The sequence below is a fragment of the Stenella coeruleoalba genome (genome assembly GCF_951394435.1).
Source record: "Stenella coeruleoalba genome assembly, chromosome: 7".
NCBI lineage: Eukaryota > Metazoa > Chordata > Mammalia > Artiodactyla > Delphinidae > Stenella > Stenella coeruleoalba.
In genome coordinates this window covers 116,001,979-116,019,457 of record NC_137153.1, presented here as the reverse complement: position 1 = coordinate 116,019,457, position 17,479 = coordinate 116,001,979, and the positions used below count along the sequence as shown (strand labels likewise).

The window sequence follows — 17,479 nt, the reverse complement described above, 5'->3', positions numbered from 1 at the left end:
GGGAGGGCCCTGGGAGCGCGGCAGCCATGCTTTTGCTGGGCGGTCCCCACCTGTCATCTAGTAGCGTGACTCTGACGCTATCCGTAGGACTAGGAGAAGACATTCCCTTGTCAACATGGTTGTGTCTTCCCACCACTCTGAGAGCAGCGGTCGAGGGCACCAAAAGGACTGAGAGGGATGCACACCACTGCCTCCAACAGTTTGGACGGCTTATGGAGGTGGGAGAGGGCGAGCTGGACGGCAGCCTCCGCCTTGCTCCCCTGCCAGGGTTCCACCACCTCGCGGGGTCCCCAACCGCTAACTGCGCCCTGGTCCCGCCCCAGGCCCCGCCCCACGCTCTCGGCTGGCCGCCGGGGCCAGCAACTGGCCCGAGGCCGCGCCCCAGGAGTCCGCCTACCCCGGGCCGCCTGCCCGGCCCGGTGGGTGGGCGCGGGGCCGCCTCTACCGGCTGGCGGCAGTGACTCGACGACCTTGGCCCGGAGGCTCTAGCGGGAACCCACCCACGGAGGCGGCGCGGACTTTGCCCAGCGCGGGGGACGGAGCGGACCGTGTGTCCGCGGGCGGGCCGCAGAGATGTTGGCCTTCGCTGCCAGGACCGTGGTGAGTGCGGCCGGGAAGCCGGCCTAGCGGGCCCTGGACCGGGCGGGCGGGCCGCAGACCGGGCCAGCAGCGCAGCTACGCCCGAGTGGGAAAACCGGCCGTCAAGGCGCCGCGGCCCGGTGCCTGCAGTCCAGCCTCACCAGCACCTGCTGGGCCGGGGTCGGCAGGTGGGCTAACTCCGCTTGTCAGAGGGAGGGACTGAGGCTTAAGGTCAGAGGCTAGATCGAAGCCACACTCTGTGGCGCCAAATTCCAAAGACCCGGCAGACACAGTAAGGACCCTGGCTTCGGGCAGCACCTCCACCTTAGGCCCGGAGCCAAGGAGCGGAGAGACCAGGAGTGTCTCCTCACGGTTATTCTCTGCCTCACACACCTGTCGCACGCTCAGCCTGAGCCATTTCTTCCCTGGCCAGAGCCACGTCTCCAACCCCATCCAGTTGGTCACCTTCCCCGGGTTTATCAAATGGCCCCTGGGGTATTGTGTGTGGCCAGAGACACTTCAGTGAGGGCATCAAGCTGGGCTGCTCAGAAAGTCCTCAGAATTGGCAGAAGGCAGCAGGTGGTAGCCCCATGCCCTCCCTCTCTACCAGTCACTCGCCCAACTTGATTAACAACCGCACACCCCCATGCCTCCACCCCTACCCCCAATCTTCCCCGGGAGCAGCTTGGAGCAGGTAGTGCTGCTATCCTGACTTGGATTCCTTTCCTCTCTACTCCAAGTATATCTCTGTTTGTATCTCCCTCTGTCTGGGCCAAGAAGGGTATTCAGACACTGCCAGGCCCAGAGGGCTGAGGTACCGCACCTGCCCAGAGGCTTTTCCAGATTTTCCAGGACCTCAGAGCGCCATCTCATCCTTGCCACTGCCACCTGAGCTCTGTTCCCATCCCACAGATGGCCTCTGGGTCATATTCTAGGACCTGCTAAATGGCCTGATCACTTTACTGCCAGGAAAACTGAGGCAAGGGGAGACTTGGCCAGCATCCCCGGACTCAAATCTAGTCCAGTCTCAAAGCCAGCATCCTCTGTTCTGGGTTATTTATTTATTTACTTGTCTGCACTGGGTCTTAGTCGCGGCACTCGGACTCTTTAGTTGCAGCATGCACGTGGGATCCAGTTCCCGGACCAGGGATCAAACTCGGGTCCCCTGCATTGGGAACTCCGAGTCCTTTCCACTGCACCACCAGGGAAGTCCCTGGTTTATTTTATTTTATTTTTTTGCGGTACGCGGGCCTCTCACTGTTGTGGCCTCTCCTGTTGTGGAGCGCAGGCTCAGCGGCCATGGCTCACGGGCCCAGCCGCTCCGTGGCATGTGGGATCTTCCCAGACCGGGACACGAACCCGTGTCCCCTGCATCGGCAGGCGGACTCTCAACCACTGTGCCACCAGGGAAGCCCTCTGGTTTATTTTTTTTTTTTTCCCTCTGGTTTATTTTTAATGCCCAAAGATCTCGTAACCCCCAGCTGAATGAGCCACAACTCAAGAGAGCCAGGCTTTGGTGGAAGGGTGGCCCAGAAGGGCCCCAAGAGTCTTGGAGGGAAATGTCCATTTATACTCCCTTCCCAGTGTCTGCTCCTTTGCACCAACCCCTGTTTTCAGGACTATATTCAGGGTTGTAGTTTAACCTCAGCGGCCAAGCAGCTTCTGTCCTCCAGCCAAGTTGTGCCTCATCAAAAACACCTATGCAGATTCTGACAGGTGCATTTTTAAAACCTCTTGGCCTGCCTCCTTGGCATTGGGCCCACCCAGGGAAGAAAGGGAAAAGTTTTCCAGGTTTCCTTCTACTCCAGTGCACACCGCCAGCCCTCTCACCTCCTCCCCATTCCTCCACTTCTGGAAGCTCAAGAGGGTGGAACAGCTGCTCCTGGGACAGCCATAACCCCAGATGCCACCACAGCTGCTGTAGCCAGCGCCGCTGCCCCCTCTGCCTCCCCCTGAATCTTGGCTCTTGTCTTTTCTTTCCAGCCCGGGCAAGTGGCTGCCTCTTGCTAGGTTCTGCTCACCCACTTGGTAGCACAGTTAGGCTTAGAGATCCAGCCCAAGGCAGACAGACAGGGCTCAAAACCTCAGTCCTGCCATGGAGGACGGGCAGCAGAAAGAGAAGGTATGAAACGGAGCCTCTGCCGCTTGCCTGCCCACTGCTGCCAGCAGCCTCGGACCCTCCTGTCTCTCTTTCTGTCCGCCTCCAGAGTCTCCAGACTCTCTCTCTCTGTCAGCTCTCACCCTCCTTGCCAGGCCACTCAGCTCTCTCTTGGCACAGCGCTGCCCCCATGCCACCCCTGTCCCCACCCCACAGACAGGAAAAAGCCCAAGACCTCACCCTCACCCAGAGGTACTGTCGTCGTCTGGCCCTATCTGATTTTCTCTTCTTTCCTCCCATGTCTCCACCTGGTAAGGATGGGAGAAAAGGAGGTGGGGACCTCCGGGAGGGAGTGGTCACCTCACTGCTGGCTGGCTCATCGTCCCAGGGTGAGAAAGGTGGGGCCCTGTGCATCCAATAAGTGAGAGGTCCCTCTGAGCTCTGCCACCCCCAGGGTGAGAAAGGTGGGGCCCTGTGCCTCCAATAGGTGAGAGGTCCCTCTGAGCTCTGCCACCCCCAGTAGGTGCCGTTCATCCTGACTCGGTTCCTCTGAGTGCTGCCAAGATCAGTGGCCACTCCCCACCCTCCTCCATCCCTACTTACATCTCCTGGCTCCTAAGAGGTGGAGACACCTACAGCTGGAGAGCTGGGAAACCAGGGCAGTCACCACCCAGGAGGCCGTCTCTGTCCCCAGGAGTGGGCACAGAAGTGCCCAGGACTTCGGCTTTGGGATTGCCAGGGCCTCCCAGAGCCGGTGCGAGAATGAGTGGGATGTTCTGCCGCCTGCAGGTGAAGCCCCTGGGCTTCCTCAAGCCCTCCTCCATGATGACGGTTTCCAGTCGCTTTAAGACACACCAGGACTCGCTACCCCGGCTGCCCGTGCCCCCGCTCCAGCAGACCCTGGACCATTATCTCAAGGCGCTGCAGCCCATCGTGAGCGAGGAGGAGTGGGCCCAAACCAAGCAGCTGGTGGAAGAGTTTCAGACCGCGGGGGGTGTAGGGGAGCGCCTGCAGAAGGGGCTGGAGCGCAGGGCCAGGAAGATGGAGAACTGGGTGAGTGAGAAGGCAGGGGCACACCAGTCCCCTTGACTCGCGTGCAGGGTTAGGGGAACAGGGCACCCCCCACCCAGAGACCCTGGGTCGTTGTGAGCATCCCTCCTGTGGCCTGTTGCTGGCTGCACACCCCAGATTTTCCAATACGGGCTGCTCTGGTGCAGCCATTTGCACCACAGAGTTTCTTGAGCACTTACTCTGTGCCCGACACCAGGCAGGGTGCTGGGAGAGCAAGAGGGGCGCCGTCAGCAGCCTGCGGGAGCTGACATTCAAGTAGGGCAGGAGGAGGACACGCGCAAGTGGACGAGGTCTTCTCAGCCAGTGACGTTCTATAGAAATGAAAAGGACGATGCGAGAGCGAGAGTGGAGAACAGTAGCATCTTCATTCTGAAGGGGCAGAGAGGGCAGGGAGGAGGCGGTGCTGGGTCTGAGACAGACAGAGGGAACAGCACGGGCAAAGGTGGCAACAGCTCGCGCGTTCGGGGACAGAGGCTAGAGTGGAGGGCAAGGGCAGGGCGGGGCCCCCAGGAGAATTCGGCACTTGGACTTGAGCTCAGTGGGAGGGGGCTGCAGGGTGATTATATTGACAGTGACTCATTGTCCTGGTTCTGTGTCTCAGTCTGTCACAAAGTCGTGTTCAGCGTGTGCAGACGCCCCGGGCCGTGTCTGTGCGCATCTTACACCTCAACGTGCAGTTAGAGAGGACTGCCCTGCTGCTGGGAGGGAAGCAGGGTGGGACAGGGAGCCCGGTGGGGAGAGGGAGGGAAGTCATTTGGTCCAGGGTATATTTCGGGGGTGGACAGTCCTGTCCTAAAGCAACTGTGTGGGTGAAGCGAAGGGGAATGTGTTGAGAGAGGGGTGAATGAGGGAGAAGCGGGTGTGCAGGAGAGGACCAGAGCCAGGTCTGGGCCTACAACGTGAGGGGCGCTGTGAGGGAGCGGGTGGAAGGGTGGGGGCTGCACAGAGGAGGGGGGAGTCATCAGCTGGCAGAGGGCACAGATGAGCCTTGGCGGGTCAGGGCCTTGGACCCTGGAATCAGGGTCTCAGCAAGTCTGAGACCTGGCAGTTTTCCAGCTTTCTTTAGCCCTGAACTACTGCTTCAGACAGAATCTGCTGGCTGAAGGGCTGGGGTCACCACCCCCTCGCCACTCACAGGGCTCCTAAGGGGCTCTCCCACTGCCCAGCAGATTCTCACGGAGGGAATGCCCACATCGATAGGATCTCCTCTTGACTCCCAAGCTCGGGTCAGAGGCTCTGAGGTCCTTGGTGACCTCAGGGCTCCTGGCTAAAGGCCAGCCCAGCCCGGCTGTCCTCAAGGGGAGGGAGTTCCTGTCTGCCCCTCCCTGATCTACAGATGAGGAAACTGAGGCCCAGAGAGATAGATTGAAATCCCAGAGGCACACAGCAGCTCTCCAGGAGGCTCCGAGTTAGACAGGAGGGTCTGGCTGATCAGGGGCCGTGTCTCCAGGTCACAAATCAGCAGACAGCAGTCGCCCACTGGCCTGCTGTGCCACCCGGGCACGTTGTCCTCCTTCACCCCTTGCCAGGGGCCCAAGGCCAGCAGTTTCCCAAGGGGAGTCTGTGTGGTGAAGAGGCACGTCCCAGTGCTGTTTAAGATGGGATGCGGAAGCACGGTGGGGCCTGGGTCTCCAGGGACTGAGGGACCTGCCACAAAGAGGCACATTGGGCCTGTGCTTGGGGGAGTGTGTAGTGGGGGCGATGTTGCCATCAGCACCTGAGGTACAAGGGTGACAGTCACCTGGTTGTCCCAAGACAGGAGCCTTTAGCGCATGTCCGTGGCTAGTCCCCAGAGATACCCTGCCCTGGGCGGAGGACGGCCAGCCCAGTAGAGACGCAACGTGTCACCTACATCTTGTCACTAGTGCAATGATTTGTCTTTACAGTGAGCTCCCCAGATTACCCTGACCTTGAGATCCAAGTGGGTGTCCATTCCCTAGTATGACAGCAACAAAACTGAGGCCACAGAGGACCAGGATTCCTGAGGGCTCTTCTGAACCCCGGGCTCCTGCCTACCTGGACAGTGCCTACCTGAGATGGGCAAAAACTCCTTCATCAGACATTCTTTTTATATAGCTTTCTCTGTTTTCCTTTCTGTCTATCAGACAGACGTTTTTATTTCTAAAAGTATTAAAATCATTGACCTGAAACATGTAAGATAAGGAAAAATGGTTGATATTTCCGCCTCTGTTCTTGCCCCCACCCCAGGTTTCCTGCCAGTCTTTGCTTCTTGGCAGTGTTGCCTGATTTCCCTCGCTAATGCTGATTGGCTCCATCTAAAGGGAGGATGATGGGATGCTGCTGGGTTTAAGGGATTGGGCGGGGTCTGGATCTGAGCATTCACTTTGAGAATCTGTGCTCCCTAGAGGGGACAGAGGGTGCCCAGCCAGGTCCACTGGCCCTGGTGGGGAAGGGGCAACCTGGTCCCCGTGCCCCCCCCCTCACAGGCTCTGGTCCTTCCCCCAGCTGTCCGACTGGTGGCTTAAAACAGCCTATCTCCAGTACCGCCAGCCCGTAGTCATCTATTCCAGCCCTGGTTTGGTGCTGCCCAGGCAAGACTTTGTGGATCGGCAGGGCCAGCTCAGGTGAGTGGCCAAGGTGGGCGTGGGGCTCTGGGCTTTCTGCTGGGAGATCGGAAGGGCCCCGGCCCTGTTACCTTTCATCCCCACAAACAGCCTTAGGAAGTAGGGAGCGTCATCCCTGTTTTACAGGTACGGAAACAGGATCAGAGCAGTGAAGGCACCTGCTCAAGATCACCTTTCGGGATTGGCTGACCCAGACAGGAAGCAGGATCTTCCTGGCTCCAAAGCTTCATAACTGTTAACCACCAAACTGCAGACTGGGGCCCCTCCCTCCTGCTAAGCCTGAGGCCACCCCTCAGCCCAGTTCTGGCACCTCACCACTCCTTCCTGCTCGCCTCCGCTGGCCACAGGGGTGACCTTTGTACACAGTCCTCTTTCCACATTTGGCCATGTCACTTTGCCTTGGCCTCTGTTCCAGTCCTACCAGGGGTAAAAATACCAGTGACGGGGATCTCCTGCCCAAGGACTAGACACTCACGGCTATCACTGCTTCTCTTAAAGGGATCAGGGCACCCCAGGAAGGGCCAGGGGTTCAGGCCCAGGAACTCTAGCCAGTGGGCCCCATGTTGGAGGCCAGGAGCACCCCCAGGCTTCGGGCATGGTTGACATGGCCCAGACAGTCCAGGGATGAAGGGCAGGATGAGCAAGGTGGCCTGGGGGACACAGAGGCCCAGAAACAGGAAGGGATCTAGGAGAGGGGAACACGTCACGCCACTGCCCTCCCATTCACCCTTCCCCTACCCCCGCAGTCCTAGGTCCCTCCATGACTGATGCCTCAGAGCAGGGTGACCGCCTTCCAGACTCCAGGTTGTGGGTCAGGGCCTCAGGCCCGCTGCGGTGGAGTCAGAGGGCACTGGCTCATAACCCAGCCATAATCATGCTGCTGTCCCTGCCAGGCGCCTGGCCGTACATCTCCCTAATCCCTTTCCCTAGAGATTACGTGGGCTGGGACTGGAACACAGGTTCTGCACTTGAACTCCTTCAGGCTCTCTGTAAGCAGGAGAGAGGAGGAAGGTAGTAGGTCGCTTCCCTGGACTAGGCTGCGCCCATCACCCTGGCGTCTCTGACCCAGGGACTTCCTTCTGGGTGTCCACACAGCCTTCTGATCTCTAACTCGTCCCTCCAGGTTCGCTGCCAAATTAATCGAGGGTGTGTTGGATTTCAAGGCCAGGATTGACCAGTGAGTGGCCCCGCCCCCACCCTGTCTCCTCCCACCTTGACTGCCTACCTGCCACAGCCCCTCCAGCCGGCCCCGCCCTACCCTAAACCGGAGCCCCCTCCCCGCACCCCGCACCCCCTGCCAGGGTGCTGAGCAGGCCCAGAGCTCAGTCACTTTCACTTCCTGTTGACCCAGCCTCTTTGGGGGCTGGGGAGACAGACCTGGGTCCTCCGCTCCAGCCGCCGTGACCTCCTCCGGGTGGTCCTATTCCAAGAGAGCCCTGGAATTGGCGTCCCAGCCAAAGAGGACCCCGCCCCCCCGCCGCCCACCCGCCCACCCCCCCCAGGGTTGACTTGCTGCTTCATCTTCCCTGTGGCAAACTGAAGCCCAGAGAGGAGAAGGGAGTTTCCAGGGTGACTCACGAGCAGGGTGGATTTCGGGCCTCCTGACCCAGTCGGGCTCCAACAGGCCCCCCTGCAACCGACCTCACGCTGAGGGGGCGGGGGGACACGAAGGGGCCCAACACTGCTTGCGTGAGCCCCACTGCCTGACCAAGCCCGCAGCCATAGCCAGCAGCTCCCTGTGGGTCCCGCCTTCCTCCCTGTCCCTCTGCCCCTGCAGCGAGACCCTGCCCGTGGAGTACCTGGGGGGAAAGCCGCTGTGCATGAACCAGTACTATCAGATCCTGTCCTCCTGCCGCGTGCCGGGCCCCAAGCAGGACTCGGTCACCAACTTCAGCAAGACCAAGAAGCCACCCATGCACATCACCGTGGTGCACAACTACCAAGTGGGTGGGCCCCCGCAGCCTTAGCCCCGCGCTCGGTTGCCCGGAGGAGAGGGGCGGGGCCGAGAGTCAGCTTCCCCAACACACCTGCCCATGTGCCCCCGGAACAGGCAGGCCCTGGGCCTCTCTCTGCCCTGGGTCTCCAGCCAGGCCCCGGCCTGGGGGAGGCCAGGAAGGGCTATGGGCCTGGGCAGCCTGGGGAGAGCAGTGCAGGGACCTCCTCCCATCTCCTCGCCCTCAGCCTGACGCCATCCTCTCAGCTGGGCTGCCCAGGCCAGGAGGAGGCTATGCTGGGAGGTGACTGCTGCCCATCTGAGGCTCCCACGAACCGCCTTCTCTCCACCTGCCTGTGCCCGGACAGTTTTTCGAGTTGGATGTGTACCACAGCGATGGGACGCCCCTGACCTCGGATCAGATCTTCACGCAGCTGGAGAAGATCTGGAACTCATCACTGCAAACCAACAAAGAGCCTGTGGGCATCCTCACCTCCAACCACCGTAACTCCTGGGCCAAGGCATACAGCACCCTCATCAAAGGTACCCCTGGGATGGGAGGGGAGGCCCACACCAGGCCCTGGGCAGCCACGAGTCTCACTGAATCCTCTCAACTCGGAGCGGGTGCTGTTGGCCCCATTCCACAGAAGAGGAAACTGCAGTGCGGTTGGGTCCAGTTAGTTTATTCTTTCTATTAAGTAGCAAGTTGCCGTGAGAATGCAAGTCCTCTGGCTGAGGAGCCCACCTCCACCTTCCCTCCACATCCCGTGTTGGTCAGGAGCATTGTCCCCAGAGTCATCCCCCCGGGTTGGATCCCTGACTGCCTCAACGGCTCTCTGCGTGACCTGGGCTTCTGTTTCCTCCTTTCTGAAGTGGGTCAGGTGTTAGCCCTGCCTCACAGGGTGCCGTGGGGCCACAGGCCCCTGCCAAGTGAAGCTCCGGAGGCCTCCCCAGGCCTGGCCCCCATGCCACCACACACACACGCACACACACATCCCCACAGACAAGGTGAACCGGGAGTCAGTGCACTCCATTCAGAAGAGCATCTTCACCGTGTGCCTGGACGCACCCATGCCTTGGGTCTCGGAAGACGTGCGCCGCAGCCAGGTGGCTGGCCAGATGCTGCACGGGGGTGGCAGCAAGCTCAACAGCGGCAACCGCTGGTTCGACAAAACGCTGCAGGTGAGGACCTGGCAGGGCCAGGGCTCCCGCCCAGGCATGCACCCAGCCTTGGCCCACTGCTGCCCCGGGACTTCCTGCCCCTCCCCTGGAGCCCGGAGTCCCTGGCTTCCCAGCTTGTAAAGCAGCGGGGAAGCCAGAAGGTGGGCGGGGCTATACCTAGCAGCAGTCAGCCTGTCATTACCGGGCCTGGCCTGGTAACCCGCGTCACTCCTCCGACATATCCATCAGCAGATCAGAGAGAGCCTGGGATGTGGGGCCAGGCAGAGTGGCCCAACCTTGGTCGTGACTTTCCCTCTGTACCTGTAAAATGGGGTGGTAGGACTCGCAAGAGTCGTTGCGAGGACTTGGAAAGGTCTGTTTAGCACGGGATGTGCTTAGCGTGACCTGGGACAGGTGTTCCAAGGCCCCCAGTGAGTGTTAGCTGTTAGGAATAACAGTAATAAGTCAGCAGAACCCCTTGAGATGGTTCAGGGACGCCCTACCCATGGGACCCAACCGGAGAGTGGCTCCAGGGACCTGGGGCTGTCGGGGTCCCCATTCTCCTCTGCAGTTCATCGTGGCAGAAGACGGCTCCTGTGGGCTCGTTTATGAGCATGCGGCAGCAGAGGGACCCCCCATCATCACCCTTGTGGACCACGTCATTGAGTTCACGTGAGTGTGGTTCGCCCATCCTCCAGCCAGTTCTCCAGCTCCTGATGACAGGTGACACAGAGGCGACAGAGTAGCCTTCAAAGGAGCAACGGCATTCTCCCTTATACCTGGGAATCTGTTTCTTCAGAGGAAGCCAGAAGAGGGCATGGGTTTTAGAGTCGATCAAACCGGGGTTTGAATTCTGGCTCTGCCACTTCTCAGCCTTGTGACCTTGGACAAGTCCCTTCCCCTCCTCCGTTTCCCCATTTAAAGCTGAAATGAAGGCAGTTCTCAGAAGAACAAACCCAAGAGTCTCCCTGGGCTGGTCCCCGCCAGCTTCGGGGACCCATCCTAATCCCGGGGATGGACCCAGGCTCCCGAGACGCCCGGCAGGAGGCTGAGACCCCCACGTCCTATGCAGGAAGAAGCCCGAGCTCGTGCGGTCTCCCATGGTGCCCCTGCCCATGCCCAAGAAGCTGCGGTTCAACATCACCCCCGAGATCAAGAGCGACATCGAGAAGGCCAAGCAGAATCTCAGCATGTGAGTGCTGGGTGGCAGGCGGGCGGGGCCGGGCCCCTCTAGCCAGCACAAGAGTCAGCTCTGCCATCGTGCCTGGCTGGTTCTGAGACTGCCCTCGGCCCCTCCCTAGGGCTGGCAGAGGCTGCCCAGTGTCTGCTCCTCACCCGCCTCCCCCAACCCCCAGCATGATCCAGGACCTGGACATCACGATGTTGATGTTCCACCACTTTGGAAAGGACTTCCCCAAGTCTGAGAAGCTGAGCCCAGACTCCTTCATCCAGATGGCACTACAGCTGGCCTACTACAGGTGCGCCCCGCCCCCCACGAAGGAGGGATGAAGCCTGGGGGCGGAGGCGGGGGGACCTGCCAGGTGTGCTCAGCCCACCTCCCACCCAGGATCTACGGGCAGGCGTGCGCCACCTATGAAAGCGCCTCTCTGCGCATGTTTCACCTGGGCCGTACCGACACCATCCGCTCGGCCTCCATGGACTCACTGACCTTCGTCAAGGCCATGGATAACCCTGATGTGACGGTGAGAGGTCCGGGGCAAGGGTGGGAGAGCTGGGTTCGAGCCTTCTCCCTTCCTGCTCATTCTGTCAACACGCAGTGAGCACCTATTGTGTTCCAGTCCTGTGGTGGATACTGGGCATCTAGGGGGAGATGGAGCCATGAATTTATCAGCGTGGAGCTTTCTTTCAGCCAAAGAGAAAAGGAAACTGCAGTGGACCCTTGAACAACGTGGGGGTTAGGGGCACCGCAGAAATCCACATGTAACTTTGTAGTCAGCTCTGTGTCCATGGTTCTGCATCTGCAGGTTCAGCCCACCACGGGTCATGTCATACTGCCGAATTTATTGAAAACAATCCACGTGTAAGTGGACCCGCACAGTTCAAACCCGAGTTGTTCAAGGGTCAGTCATCAGCAGTGAGCACTTGCCCTGTGTCAGGCCTTGGCTGGGGACTGGCCAGAGAGATGGCAGCTCCAGTTCCTGTTTTCAGGGAGCTCAGAATCTAGAGTGGGGAGTGGGCCACTGAGGAAGGTGGCAAGAACAGGAAACTGCAGCTCCCTGTCCCCTCCCCCTGCCCAGGAGCACCAGAAGGTGGGGCTGCTGCGGAAGGCCGTGCAGGCCCACCGAGCCTACACGGAGCAGGTGAGCCGGCCCTTCCTGTCCCTGCTTGCGTGACCCGGGCGTTTCCCACTGGCCTGTCCACCTGCCTGTCCATCCCTGCAGCCAATGGCTGCTCCCCTTAGCATCAGACACCCCTCCCCTAAGGCTTGGGGCACTTGGAGCAAAGCTGAACATCCCCATTTTACAGTGGGAGAAACCAAGGCGAGGCCCAGTGGCTGCCCGGGTCGGCCTCTGGATCTTGCGTCATCAGGGCTCCCCCGATGCCCCTGGAGCCCAGGATGCTGAGGGTGTGCACGGGCTGGCAGACAGCAGGGTTCCTGCCCTCTGACAGCTTGGGCTGCAGTCAAGGGGTGGAGGTCTGGTTCCCATCCTGGCCCTGAGCGCTTGTACATGCCAGGCTTTGCCCATGTCACATGCAGAGATCTATCTAGATCTCACTGCCGCCCCACAAAGGGAGTTTAGTGACTGTCCCTTTTTCACAGATGAAGACACTGAGGCTCCAAGATGTAAGTGACCTGCCAAGGTCCCTGCCAGGATGAGGCCACCCAGCTGCAGTCCTGTGCTCTTAGGCTGCACCTTCCTGCCTCCCTGGGTGGGTCCCTGGGCCTCAGTTTCCCCATCTGTGAAGTGAGGGCTCTTCTGCTTGGCTGCCCTGGTCTCACGGGTCTGAGGGGCCAGTGAATGGAAGAGGCATTGCCGCCATGGGCTCCTGAGGAGGGCAGCGGTGCCTCGTGGGCCTGAAGCCCCTGTTCCTGACAGCTCCCCTTCCTGCAGGCCATCCGTGGGGAGGCCTTCGACCGGCACCTCCTGGGCCTGAAGCTGCAGGCCATCGAAGACCTGGTGAGCATGCCCGACATCTTCATGGACACCTCCTACGCCATCGCCATGCACTTCAACCTCTCCACCAGCCAGGTGGGCCACTGCCCTAGGTGCCCTGGGGTGGCAGGGAACAGAAGCCACTAGAAACTGGAGCTGGACAAAGGCTGCACTGAGTGGAGCCGAGGTCCAGAACACGGTCACTTGGTGGTGATGTGACGCACACAGGCGCACTCCGAAGCAGCTGAGCTCTGGAGGAGGAGCTGGGGTCGGGGGGCTTCGCTGCAGCTCGGGCAGGCAGGGAAGGAGTCAGGATCCCCCCCGCCCGCTTTCATTCATTCACTGATCAGATGTGAAGGAACGTCTGATCGATGCCAGCCTGTGCTGGGCACTGGGGTAGAGCAGGGACAGACCACTGCCCCTGCCCCCAGGGGCTCACAGTCCACACAGGAAGCACAGGGAATGAGACAGTCCCCCCTCAGGGACGTCAGGGAAGTCTCTGTAGGGAGGTGACACCAGAACTGCACCCCAAAGAATGAAAGGGAGTAAGCTGTCGGCTGGAGACGAGGAGAGGGCGTCTCAGGCAGAGCACGGTGGGAGCCGACGTGGAAAGGCGGGCTGGTGCCGCGATGGGGCTGGGATGAGAGCCTTGGTCCTGTGCCATTCTCAGGTCCCTGCCAAGACAGACTGTGTCATGTTCTTTGGGCCTGTGGTCCCAGATGGCTACGGTGTCTGCTATAACCCCATGGAGGCACACATCAACTTCTCCGTGTCGGCCTACAACAGCTGCGCAGAGACCAATGCGGTCCGCCTGGCGCACTACCTGGAGAAGGCGCTCCTGGACATGCGCGCTCTGCTGCAGAGCCACCCCCAGGCCAAGCTCTGAGCCCCGCTGCTCAGGCCTGCCAGTGCCACGGCCAAGCCGCCTTGGGCTGGCCCACCCACCGGGCCCTACTCCTTCGCTCCCTCTCCCCCTGGGCCCCCGCAGATCCGACCGAGTCTGGGATGGCATCCCCCAGCGGGGCCCGCGGGGCCGAGCTGAGTACCTTCCGTGGGTCCTCGCCAGCACCCGGGCTGAGTCCAGAAGCCTAGCAGGAGGTCGGGCCCGGCGCCCAGCATCTCACCCGCCGTGGCCTCCTCCTGGGAGAGGAACCAGCCGAGCTCATCCCTCGTCAGGGTGGGGACTGGGGAGTCCCTTTCTTACTAGCTCAGCTCTGCCCAGGTCCTCCCGTGTACGCGGCCAGGCTTGGGTCTGTACCCTGATCCCTAAGCTCCCAAGGACCTAGAGACAGGGTTACCTGGAGCTGGGGGCCTCCAGGCTTCCCCAGGGCTGAGGGGCCAGGGCGCAAGGTGTGCTGGTGGAGGGGAAGCCCACGCAGTGTCACAGCACCGTCCCCCGTGGCTCCGTGCTCTCCTGGGTGCCGTGGCTCACAGGCCCCAGCTCGCTTGCTTCCACACAGCTTGATTCCTGAACCATGTCCTGGTTGTATAACAGTATCACGCGAGGCAGTTAATAAAGGGGAAATTTGTTGGGAAAGAGTTGTTTCAGCTGAGGGGGCAGGCAGGGTGCGGCAGATGCCTGGCTTTGCCTTCCTGCAGCTTCCCCCGCATCTGGGAGCTGGTGTCCAAGCAGCCAGTGGGCCCAAGGGGAGGGCTCCCAGAGGAGCAGAGTTCTCAGGCTTGGGTCGGGAGGCCAAGGGCCAGCTCGGACCTCAGGGCTCTGGGCCAGGACGGCACCAGACCCAGGCCTGCGTTCTTCATGGATACCTCCCACCTACCCACGACTTGGGCCTCTCCAGTGCCATGGGCTGTGCGCCGGGACAGCCCTCCCAGGGGACTGTGGGGCCCGATACCCTCGAGTCTGGTTGTCTGGGCAGTGTGGCTGACACCCAGGGCCCAAGGCCTCATCTGCTGCCTTGCACTGAGCCCAGCAGGAGTGGTGGCTGGGCAGCCGTGCTGACCCCAGCCCCAGCCACCGCCTGGGACCACCAGGCACCAGATCATGTGGCCACCCAGTCCGAACATTGTATCTGTCCCCAACCCCAGGCACCTGGTACGGGCAGGGTGTCCTGCCAAAGTCAGCTGGGCTGCCTGTGGAGAGCGGAGGGACTCTGGCCCTGAGGAAGACACATGTGAAGCCCCAATTGGAGATGCCAAGGGTGGGAGAGGCTACCCAGCCTGTGGGCGCGGTGCTTCATGGCCTGGCTGACCTGCGGTGGTCACTGCGGGAGGCGGGTCCTGAGGTGGTGTTCGTTTTGCAGATGACGGAACAGGCTCGGGGAGCACGTGCCTCGCCATGGGGCGAAGCCTCGGGGAGCAAGGAGTAGAGCCCAGCCCGTGGGGGAGTGGGTGTCACCCGAGGCCTGGCTGCTCCTCGGGACCCCGGCAAGGCCGGCAGGGTGGGGTATTGCCAGGGCAGGGGTGCACGAGTGTCCCTTCAGGGACCTCAAGCAGGAGGACCAGAAGAGAATCCCACCTCAACAGCACAGAGGCCTTGCTCTGCAGCTGGGGAGCGGGGCGGGCCCCTGGCGTCCGCAGGCTGGGTCTCAGGAAGCGGGGCCCGCAGCAGGAGCTGAGCGTGCCCTGTGTGAGCAGCGCTAGGGCGGAGCTGCACCGACCCAGCCGGGGGCAGGCAGGGAGGGGAGACAGTGATGCAGGCCAAGGACACTGCAGTGACACACACCCAGGACTCCTGAAACTCAAGTTCTAAGAACTGTATGGGTCTGACCGTAAGGCAGGATTTTTTCCCAAAACGTTATCCTTCAGAAGTGAGGTCATTCCGTTGCATTTGAGTTGCTATAGGTCTCATAACACAGAGGCTCACTCGGTTCTTGAGGACAGCAAAGTACCGCTTGGGGAAGACACATTTAGCACCTAAAACAACCCCAGTCAGTGTCAGATGGAATGCTTAGAGGTCCCCGGGTGGAGCTTCTGGGGGAAAAAAGTCAAAAGAACGATGAAGATGTAGTAATTATTCCTGAGGGTGTGACCTGTGGCCTCACACTTTGCAAGTGTTGAATGCAGGACAAGCAAGTGTCTTACGGGTCTCTGGACATGAGGGGAGGTAAGTTTTGGGCAGGTCACATACTCCTACAGGAGCGATTTTTAAAATCCAGCTGTCTGAATGTTACACCCGTATGTTTGGAATAAAATTTCAAGTACACTGTCATGCATGAAATCCAGAAGGTGCTGCTGTATCCCAAACTGCCTGTCTAGTGGACCCAGGAGAACTAGGTCAGCAGACCCAGAGGTTGCCCAGGGACAACCAGACCCTGATGCCAATGATGCAGAACTTTTTTTTTTTTTTTGCAAAATGAGTGAAAAAGAACTGTCCTCAATTTATGTACTTTGTGTAATACAGCATTTGAAATTTGAGAATAATAAAATTAATAATAAAGATTACCTGGCTTTTACCTAGGTCCTCTAAAAGTTTGTCCGGGTTGGCATGAACTTGATTTTGCTCTCTCCATTGGGAAAGTGCAGTGGCTGGAATCAAGGGCAGGCCTGGAGCAGAGCCCCAAGGTTGAGTGAGGGCTGGACGCCATGGGCCAAGTTAAAGGCTTGGGTTTTATCCCAAGACACTGAGGACAATGTTTTAAGAAGATGCTGAGGAATGGACTGAAGGGCCCTGATGGGTGGGAATGAGGACAACCTGCCAGGAGGCTTTGCTGCTGCTGAGCAGGGGGTAGTGGGCTGGGACCCAGACTGGCCTGGAAGGCAGAGAAAGTGGCTATTTCAAAAGACACAAGGTGGAGTGAGCAGGGCTTGGTGACCAACTGAATGGGAAAAGGAGTTGGGCAACCCGCAGGTGGGGTGCTGGGCAGCTCTCTGAGAGCCCAACCAGGGTGAACGTGTGGGTGAGTGCCAACTGGGGTAAAAAGCAGCGTTTACCCGGGATTCAGGGAAACCTCAGGGCTCATGAGACGGCCCCGTCCTCTCTTGCCGCATCCTGGATTTCCTCTGGCCTCCAGTTTTGCTCTTTAACTATGTCTCGTCTGCTGCTAAATCTACCTACTGGGTTCTTGTTTTTTAGCTATCATATTTTCCAGTATTCATTGAAAAATCTGCCAGCGTTCATGTTATAGTTTCCTGTTCTCTGCAGATACACACATATATACACACATACATACATACATACATATATATATTTATTTCTGGCTGCCTTGGGTCTTCGTTGCTGCGTGCGGGCTTTCTCCATTTGTGGTGAGCGGGGGCTATACTTCGTTGTGGTGCGTGGGCTTCTCATTGAAGTGGCTTCTCGTGGAGCACGGGCTCTAGGCGTGTGGGCTTCAGTAGTTGCAGCACAAGGGCTCAGCAGTTGCAGCACGCAGGCCCTAGAGTTCATGGGCTTCAGTAGTTGTGGTGCGTGGGCTCAGTAGTTGTGGCTCGCAGGCTCTAGAGCGCAAGCTCAGTGGTTGTAGCACACGGGCTTAGCTGCTCCATGACATGTGAGATCTTCCCGGACCAGGGATCAAATCTGTGTCCCCTGCACTGGCAGGTGGATTCTCAACCAGAGCACGCCCAGCGAAGTCCTGCAGATATTTTCAAGTTTGTCCCTTACTTCTTTAAAAAAGTAAAACAACTTAAAATCTGTGCTCGATCATTCCAGCACCTGAAGTATGTGTGGGTTTGTTTCTAATACTTGTTTCCAGCTAGTTCTCAAGGATGGTGGTGATTCCTTTCCTACCTGGTCATCTTTGTCTATATTTTGTTCATGGTAGTTTCTTAAAACTGTATAAATAATTGAAGTCTGGCATGAAGGTTCCTTCTTCCAGAGATTTGTTTGCTTCTGCCACACGTCTGGGATGAGGTCACCTTAACTAAATGTCCAGGTTGTGTGGACCGTGGTGGGGAACCCAAACCCAGCCTTCGAGCTCATGTGAGGATGGGATTACTTCTGATTCGCCTGAGGGTGAAGCTGTTATGAATCTCAGGT

General features: G+C 59.4%; 1 protein-coding gene across 6 annotated transcripts; it reads left to right on the top strand.

Moving 5' to 3' along the window:
• Nucleotides 1-87: 87 nt before the first annotated feature.
• On the top strand, nt 88-15,945 carry CRAT (carnitine O-acetyltransferase). 6 transcript variants are annotated; one of them, XM_079926418.1, is made up of 14 exons: nt 88-600; nt 3,467-3,730; nt 6,215-6,333; nt 7,457-7,510; nt 8,111-8,276; nt 8,635-8,809; nt 9,270-9,448; nt 9,999-10,099; nt 10,500-10,619; nt 10,729-10,905; nt 10,995-11,130; nt 11,686-11,748; nt 12,487-12,639; nt 13,214-15,945. In XM_079926418.1, exons 1-14 carry the CDS (start codon nt 574-576, stop codon nt 13,427-13,429), a joined length of 1,950 nt encoding a protein of 649 aa, XP_079782544.1. In that variant the 5' UTR covers nt 88-573; the 3' UTR covers nt 13,430-15,945. The 6 variants fall into 6 exon arrangements, with proteins under 6 accessions (XP_079782544.1, XP_079782547.1, XP_079782546.1 ...); XM_079926421.1 differs by having other exon boundaries at nt 90-600; nt 10,783-10,905; XM_079926420.1 differs by having other exon boundaries at nt 90-600; nt 12,502-12,639.
• Nucleotides 15,946-17,479: the final 1,534 nt, after the last annotated feature.

Excerpts from the sequence above, each read along its gene's own strand:
- CRAT (XM_079926418.1), top strand. The coding sequence starts at position 574 with ATGTTGGCCTTCGCTGCCAGGACCGTG. Across the intron at positions 6,334-7,456 it reads GATCGGCAGGGCCAGCTCAG|GTTCGCTGCCAAATTAATCG; the intron begins GTGAGTGGCCAA and ends TCGTCCCTCCAG. Across the intron at positions 11,749-12,486 it reads ACCGAGCCTACACGGAGCAG|CTCCCCTTCCTGCAGGCCAT; the intron begins GTGAGCCGGCCC and ends TGTTCCTGACAG.